The sequence below is a fragment of the Eurypyga helias genome, unplaced genomic scaffold, assembly GCF_000690775.1.
Source record: "Eurypyga helias isolate BGI_N326 unplaced genomic scaffold, ASM69077v1 Scaffold35218, whole genome shotgun sequence".
Lineage (NCBI taxonomy): Eukaryota > Metazoa > Chordata > Aves > Eurypygiformes > Eurypygidae > Eurypyga > Eurypyga helias.
The window spans coordinates 4,414-13,265 of record NW_010268172.1 but is presented as its reverse complement, the minus strand read 5'-3'; the positions used below and the strand labels follow the sequence as shown (position 1 = coordinate 13,265).

At 50.7% G+C, this 8,852-nt stretch overlaps 1 protein-coding gene across 1 annotated transcript; it reads right to left on the bottom strand.

Moving 5' to 3' along the window:
* Nucleotides 1-527: 527 nt before the first annotated feature.
* Nucleotides 528-8,473, bottom strand: TGFB3 (transforming growth factor, beta 3; the record flags this gene model as incomplete). Its single annotated transcript, XM_010157673.1, has 6 exons — nt 528-1,242; nt 3,594-3,747; nt 4,232-4,403; nt 5,219-5,326; nt 6,965-7,094; nt 8,310-8,473. Coding segments are annotated over 6 exons (887 nt in total), but the record flags the coding sequence as incomplete, so codon positions are not given.
* Nucleotides 8,474-8,852: the final 379 nt, after the last annotated feature.

The window sequence follows — 8,852 nt, the reverse complement described above, 5'->3', positions numbered from 1 at the left end:
TGATTGCATATACCACAGCAGTAGCAGTTTAAAAACAGCAGACCATCTAACCCTCCAACAAACAACTTGCTTGTGAAAAAAAGAGCATCTCCCCCCCAAATATTTATTTTTTACAATGTTTTTGAGATTACTATTCTTTAAGTCTTGGCAGGTGAGGCCTGGGCCACGTTCAGGTCATTGTGCAGAACAGGCACAGAACACCCCAAAGCACCTCACAAACCACAACAGACAAGAGGCCTTCAGGGTGCATCAGCTCACAAATAAATGGGTCCAGTATTCAGGTACCCACAGATATTGCTCCTGCCCTGACCCAGAAACCAGCTCTCAGAAACTCCAGGAAGGGAAAAGAGCTGAATGGAGACATCAGTCCCTCTGTAAATGGACTCAGCACCCTCTTTCCTTGTATTTGCCCACCCTCAGCAGGCTGGCTGGGAGCCTTGCAGTTTGCATTTAGAAACCAGTACCCAGGATCCTGCCAACTGAACTTACAGGTTTGGCAGACACAGAGTTGCAGGACTCCTGGGTCACAGCTCTGAGGAACAGAAGTCTAAGTATATCTCTGAGCATTTTTTCTCTCAGCAGCTTCCTTTCTTGGTGCATTTTCTTTCTCTAAAGAAACTTCCAGGGTCTCCTCCTACAGGGCAAACCTTAAATTCTTCAGGCCAGTGGGGAGGGCTGAGGTCCTAAGATAGCTAAAGCTAGAATAGAAGACATCTCCCCATTTCCACTCCCCCTTTCACCTGCTCTCATTCCCTCGTTTTCCCAGCTCAGCCACCCTGCACTCAAACACACAGCAGTTCCTCCACCCCATCCTTCTCTTCCGCACCAACTGTCCAGCCATTTTGGAGAGTGTGGCCTTCGCGTCACCAAAGTAACTTCCAGAAGGAATACGACACTGCCAACAAGACCAAGAAATGTTCCAGAAGAGATCCCCAAGGGCTGCCAGACCCCAAGCCACAGGTCTTGGCACTCGGCCCTCAGCATGCATAGTCTCTGACCCCCAGTTCCATTTGTGTTAGCCTGGGAGCAGGAGAGTGGGTGCTGACAGTTTCTGTCTTGGCTTTGGGCGGGCCAGGGTGCCTTTCAGCTGCACTTGCAGGATTTCACCACCATGTTGGAGAGCTGCTCCACTTTGGGGGTCCTCCCGACATAGTACAAGATAGTGAGCGGCTCCAGGTCCTGGGGGACGCAGCAGGGCGAAGCAGATGCCTCAGGGTTCAGCGTGTTGTATAAGCCCAGCACCTGCGGAAACAAAGTGAAGGTGGTGACCAAGTCATGAGTACACTGAGGTTGGTTGAGGGCAGGAAGGGACTGCAAAGCCAAGGGGTCTCTAGGTCTGTGCTCAGCAGAGGGCACTTCCCCCCAAGGCAAGTAATAGTCCCCATCACTTCCTAATCATGGCCTGCTTCCCAAGGGTCTCACCTACCCCAGCCTGACTCTTAAAACCTTTTTTTTTTGTTTTTCAAACTGTAGCAGCCTGGCTCTGTGGCTGATGCGCAAGGGTTGAAGGAGTGCCAAGCAGTTGTCTCCTTTCATCTCTTAATCCGGTATGGTGGATAGTGTCACAATTTCTCCTTTCAACAGGACTGGGTGTAACCAGCCTGGGGCCATGTTGTCTTGGGTTCCATTAGAGAAACCAGAAGAAAGAACATCAGTGCTGCTTATTTCAACCAACATCTCTAGATAGCGCTGGATGGGTGCCAATCCTCTCGAGTATCCACAGCTCCCAGCTTTGAACCATCCGATGCTCTCTCCCTCCACTCCATCCTCCAAGTCATTACACTGTAATGCTGGAGCCAGGAGAGTGTCCTGTGGGACCCCACTGGATTCCTCTTCCCAGCTGGCCTCAGCCCACAGATGACTGTATGCTTCAGCCATGTAACCGCTACAGAACAGTTGCCACGTTTCTTGCCAGAGGTGGCCGCTCCGCAGCGGTAAGCAACTTCTTGACGTGTGGGGCCAAAACATGATCTCACCTGCACCACTGTGGTCTCATCAGTGCTTCTCTGGTATAAACGACGGGGTCTGGCACATTGTGTTTTAACTCCTTTACTGTCTTCAGGGATGAGAGGTGCTAAGGAAACATCCTGTTCTAGCATTCAGATCCATGTAACTGCAGTCCTTCTGGTAGAAGCTCTCTGAGATACTGAGCAAACCACCCATGGCTGTACCACAGGGGTACATGCTCCTGCTGGACGCAGGCAGCAGCTTAAACAGACTGCTGAGAAATCTTTGTCTCACCATGTTTTTCCTAGGTGGTGCTGGCAAGCTGTCAGCAGCTATATTGTTCTAAAGGTTTCTTGGATCACTCAGCTGACCTTAACGCTTGATCGTTTCCTTTCTTGCTTAAGAAAAGAACATTAGGAACCATTCTAAAATCTCCTTTCTCTCTCACTGATTCGGTCCAGTTATCTACTGGAGAGCTTCTCAGGACAACCAGATGGTAAAGCTCCATGCCCATTACCCTTTCAAAGCTGTTCATTCCCTTGCCTTGTCTTGTGCTTAATGCCCAGCATCTGTTCACTCCTTCATTCCCACAGATCCACTGTTCCCACTGATATTAATTAGTCCGTGAGCTTCGGCGAGCCTTGCTGCTGTGCAGACTCTCACGTGGTCAAGAAAATGTTAGCATCTTTTCTGCAATACCATCTTCACCTAGTTATCTATTCAGCCAAATCTGCTTTTTCCAGTAACCTTTTTAGTGAAACTTGAAGCTAGTTGTGAGTGAGCTGTTGCATTGTCTGGATTGCTGCCTTTTCTGTGGACAGCAGCACAGGATCTTCCTCTGGCTTTTCTTGCTTCAGCAATGGACTGCCTCTTCCTTTATCTTCTCCCCTTGGTACTTCTCCCGCGCCTGTGCTTTTCTATTGCTTTTATTTTCTTCCACTCTAGACAGTAGCCAGGGTCAGGTGGTTTTCTTCCCAAAGACTGCCCAGGTACTCATGTTAAACAGAGGTTATGTGTAAGTTACCTAATGACAGTTGCTTTCACCAGTTTTTACTCATGAATCTCACTGCCTAGTAGGTTCCTCCCTGCTGTATATCAGGTGTGAGTTATACAGCCAGAAAGGATACCTGTGCACAAGAGAGTTTACTGCATGGTCATGTTCACTTCTGGACATGGCGAAGGATATCCCTTCACTTTAGGGCTACAGCTGCCACAGCACAACAGTTTTGCATGACAACCTGGCACAGAGTGTAGAAAAATCCTGTGTCCAATGCACAGTGCAGGAGAAACCTAGGCAGAAGGTAATTACCAGAGCTGACGTTTGATGTGAACAATTCAGTTAACACTCTGGCCATTACCAAATACCCTAAAACCATCAGCCCTGCTGTTTTACATCTTATTCAAGAGAGAACATCCTCCTCCTCCTCAACATTTGGCTGGAAGCATGGACTCAGTATTGACTCCAAAGGAAGCACATTTTCCCTGCTGCACCACCTAAGAGTCTTTTCTATAGTTTCCTTGGCTGTTTATTACAAGTATTCATCTGAATTGCTTTTGCTGCTTTGAAGAGACCAGCTATGATCAGACTTAGGGAGGAAGGGGGAGTCACAGCCAGGAGCCCTGACAGGATAATATGCTGGATGTACCGTGCTGTGAGTGGTGTCTGCGCTGCGGAGGTATGGACAAGGGCCCGAGCAGAAGTTAGCAAAGTAGCCCTTAGGCTCGTGGACCCATTTCCAGCCGAGGTCCTGTCGGAAGTCGATGTACAGAGGACGCACGCAGCAGTTCTCCTCCAGGTTCCTGAAACACAGTATTGAAACACAGTGAAGTTAAAGAGGGGCCTTGTATGCGAGTGCATGATGCAGCTTCCCGAGCAGAAGGACCAGCAGTGCCCAGCGGGACGTGGGGTTTGCCTGTGCAGAGCGCAGAGGAGCAGCAGAGGCGAGCAGCTCAGCCTTGGTCACCAGCCCAGTGAGACAGCACCCCACTCACCGAGAGCGGTGCCTGGCTGCTCTCCAGCACCTGGGGCTAGCAGGGGGCTGCCGTAGGTCCCTGCCCAGGCTGTGCTCCAGGAGGCCACCTGCAAGTCTCCCTCTAGCCGGCAGCTCAGCCAGAAGCACACCATGACTGCTGAGCTGGCCAGCGTCCCCTTCTTGGGCACCACGAGGTGCCGAGCTGTGCTCCTGTGGCACCGTGGTGACCCATGACCCCCTTGGAGGCTCTGCCTTTCCATGGAGTCTCGGCAGGCTTGCGACTGGTTGCTTCAGGCAGGAATCTCACGTACCGGAAACAGTAGTTGGTATCCAGGGCCCGTTTCTTTCTCTGGCCTCCCAACGACGGGCTCTCCAGCCGATGCGGGGGTAACATCATCAGGATGAGGTGAGGATTATGCAAGTCTTTCTGCTTCTTCAGGCGCCCCAAGTCCCCACGGCCATAGTCATCCTCACTGTCAATGCCTTCAGAGAAAAACAGGATCCACAGAGAAGTTGTCAGTGTGGAAGCGGAGGATGCAAGACAACTTTTCAGTACATGAACACCCTCATACCTGCCCCTGAACCAGGGTGAAAGGGATTCGGGCACCACGTCCACTTCCTCTGGGACATCTTCCCTCACAGGAAACCCTTACTCCTGGTGAACGTGACTGCTGCAGGCCTGAAACAGAGGCTTGCGGGCCACCTGTTTTACCATTTGCAAACTGCTGGTGGGGCCATTAATCCATCCCACTCACTCCTGGCTTTGGTCCCAGGACAGGCAGGAAGATGAATGGTTTAAAGAAGATGTCAGATCATTGGCACTCTGCAGAACAGCCTCAGAAATGGAGCCTGTGGGGGCCAGTGGCTGCAGCCCAGGGCTGCAAGCCAGGAGGTTCCTAGTTCTTAGGCCAGCCAAGCCACTGACTCTCTGGGCCACCTCACACATGATGCCTGACTTCCTTGTGCTTCAGTCACCCTAACTGGAAAGCAGAGCCTCCCTGGAAATGTGAGAAAGCATCAAGCTGAACTTCCCAGAGAGACAGTGAAATACAAAATTATTCCTTCCTGCAGACACTCGTGCAAACCCACCCAGCCCGCACTTCCTTTCTCCCATTTCTAACCTACGTACAAAGTGGATACACCCATACGATCAACATGCAAACCCAGACATGTATGCTTTAAAACGAATGCTATGCGATGTAAAATGCTCAAATACGCAAAGCAAGATCTCGTTTTTTCTTTAGATGCTCCAGGTTTTCCCTTCCCCAACAGCCTCCCCTCACCCAGCTCATTATCACCTTTGAACTTGATCTCCAAGACCTCGTGCAAATTCTCCAAGATGTCCCCGTTGGGCTGAAAAGTATGGCAAGGACAGTGTATGCTAATTTCCAGGCCAAGGTTGGACTCTGCAAAGAAGGAGATGACTCTGTAAGAAACAGTCTTCCTTTTAGGACAGCTCCTGGCCCAGGGAAGTTTCGCTGAGGACATGTACTGTGGTAACTCCTAGACTGTGGGTTGGTCTCAAAGTCCAGGATGCTACCAGAGCTGGGGAACACAAGCTGCCTTGGAAAGGAAAATGGGAAGCACAATCTCGTGGCTTCACTTGTGCCAAAAGCCTTGCTCTTGCTAAAGGGAGTGTCCTGGGCAGGTGAGAAGGGTGCTCCTGATGATGGTTTTTAGGCTATTCAGCATCCAAAAGCATTTGTGAGCTTCAAGGAGCTCCACTGGAAAACAAGTAGTTGAAGAGCTGGCTTGTGGTATCTGTGTTCAATCAGTTTGGCCATCCTCCTCTACCTGTCTACTATCTGGTTTCTGGTTAGTGTCTGAAGGAGAGATCTGAGAATAAGTGAGTTGGATATGGAGAAGTCATTTCACTGGAAACATTTTTCTCAGCAGCTGCAACCTCCTGTTTTGTTGAACTGCGAACGGTTGAAGTCACACAGACTTTCCAGAGGCAAGTCTATTTTCATAATAACTTCCTGAACCAGTCACGCTGTGTGGGCCTGACTAAGGGAACATAAGACTCTTGTGAAAACTCCTTTTTTTATGTTGTGTCATGAATTAAAACATCTGGCTCCCCGGGGCATTGACAAGGTGCCTAGCACCCTTACTGTATACTCTGTGATGTTCTTGTCAGCCAGTGTGCCTGCCCAGAGCTCACTGCAGTTCCAGCCCTGAACTCCAGCCATCGGGACACAAAACTGCTTGAAAAAGGAGGAGCCTACAAGCTCGCAGCTTTCCCTTCCAGGGAACGGCTGCTTGCCAGTACCTGCATTCCAGTTTTCAGTGGCACCTAGCTCCTATCTGAGGCCAATCCAGCTGTGAGTCACGGTGCCTATGCTCCAGCTGTGAATGGGGTCAGTGTTCCTGCTGGGAGCTGCCCTGTAACTATCTGCTGGGCTGCCCAGTGGTGGCAGAGGTATGTTCTCTGCAGTGCTAAAGCCTCCATCTGTCTAGGTGTGTCAGCCTCTGGTATTTCCTCACCTTTATACCTGCCAAGCTGTAAACAGCTAAAGAAACCAGGATCCTTGCTGGTTTTTCCCTACTGGATTTTCTCTAGTCCACATAAAAATTAAACCAGAGCAATCCTCATTTTCTGTGTATTACAGATTATAGTTTAGACAAACAGAGGGGTCTCCTCTGGGCTTGAAGAACCAAAAGAAGTTCCAGGATCCCTCAGGGACAACGATTTCCTCCTCCAGAGGAGGAATCCTCACTCTGCCTCAGCCCACAGAGCTCCACACTGGGGATGCCTGCACAGAGCTAGGAATCTAGCAAACATAGAATCATAGAATGGTTTGGGTTGAAAGGGACCTTGAAGATCATCTAGTTCCAACCCCCCTGCCATGGGCAGGGACACCTTCCACTAGACCAGGTTGCTCAAAGTCACATCACGCACTGGGGTAGCTTTCTGGGGGAAGGCTCGTGCTCAGACTGAAAGCAGCTGTCCCCTATGTGAGCCAAGCCCCTGCAAAAAGGGGAGCAGAGAGATACTCTCATCAACACTGATCCACGTTTCTGCCTTGACACCCAGTCACACCTACCTCGGTGCAGAAGCCACTCTCGCACGGTCTCGGTGACATCGAAGGACAGCCACTCCGGGGAGCCCCGTGTCTGCACATTCCTGCCACTGAGGTAGCGCTGCTTTGCGATGTGCTCATCCGGCCGAAGGATCTGCGTCAGGAGTGGGAGAGAGAGTCAGCCAGTGCCGTGCGTAAGGAAGGGACAGCCTTGGGTCTCAACTCCAGAGATCTACACAACGCTTATGCCCGCCTCTCTTAGCTCGTCCTTGTTTCGACGAATATATCCAGAGGGAGAAGCACACAGCAATGGGTAGGTTTGTTTCTGCATTCACCTGTGGGATGTGGGTCTGGATTTCAGGGTAGAACCAGCAGTGGGCAAAAGCATCTTGCCACAGGTCCCTTGCACAGCAAGCCTGTTGAGTCCTACACTCTGGCATTTTCCAGTGTCCTGCACTCTTCAACTTCTATCAAAACGCTCCAGGGCTGAACAGGTTTGGAGACCTCTCCCCCTGCTCTGACACCTCTTTCCGCTTCCAGACCCTTCCTGCAGGACCCCAGCTTCACTCCACAGAGCACTGAACCTACGGTGAAACTCTGGGATCGTCTCCTTGTCAGCTGTGTCACCCTATGGAGAATTGCTTTGAAGCTGAATTCCAGGAAGTTCTCAAGAGCTACCACCCACAGGGCTATTTTAGCTGCACGCTCACTGCAAAGTGGACAGACACCAGCCTGTGGGAATGTGCCGCCCAGATGCTAAACTGTACCACCAGCTAGGTGGCCCAGCCTAGCCTAAGACCACTTCCAAACCTGAACCAGACCTTATTCTGCCAGGGCAGTCCATGGGTTCCAACCAAACAGCAGGTAAGTCCCTGAATTAATAGTGCCATGAATTATGCCCCTGTGGAGCTGCTGCTGAAGGGAGCATTGAAAGCAAGCATTACTTTTCCAGTAAATCCGTGATGAGACAGAGGCCCACCTACTGGATTAGCACTAACAGTACTGCAACAGTCAAAGGAACTAAACTGTCCTGGCACCTAAGCATGCAGCTGTGACAGAAGGGTCAGGGCTGCTCCCCTGGCGATGGGCTCCCCTCCAAACCCCCTTCTCGGTGCAGTGAAGAGCTGCAGTGGGCACCATGCCAGGGTGTTCAGAGCAGCCAGCCAAGGTGAGCAGGGAAAGGACAGCACCACACTGTGAAAGGAAAGAAAGGTGACTCTATCACTGCCTATGCTGCAAGAAGCCTGGGCTATAGCACGGGATTTCTTCTCTCTCTCTTCTGTGGCCCCGCACGTATCAATTGAGGCAACCATTAAGGAGCTGTGCTATTTTGGGCTCCGGCACGAGGGAAGGTGGGAAGGATACTGACCTGGAAGAGCTCAATGCGCTGCTCACTGCGTTTGGAGCTTGGGTTGGGCACACGCAGCACCCGAAATTCGGCCCTGAACAAGTTGGTGCTGTTCTTCTCTGCCGAAGACACATTGAAGCGGAACACGTTGGAGGTGACACCTTTTGGACAAATGCCCAACTCATCTAGGAGAAAGAAAGATGGAAAGACTGAGAACCACAGGTCAGAGGAAAGGGATCCCAAATAAACAGTGCTCGAGAAAAAAGTTTTCCAGCAAAGCCTGTCATTCAAAGATTTGCCACCAGTGAAGCACGGCTGTCCAGCTAAAGGTAACACAGGATAAATTCACTCAAATTTGGTCTGCACGGCAACATTTTGCAATATCTTCCCGCTACCATCACCATTGTTTCAATGCTACAAGCCAGAGAATCAGTGGAAATCAACCACGGTACTTCTAATGCTCTTCTAACTCTGCTCACCAAATGTTGGGAATGCTCATGAGTCTGCTGCTTCCAAAGTGACAACCCTCCCCCACACCATGGGGGTGACCTCATTTGCAGCTAG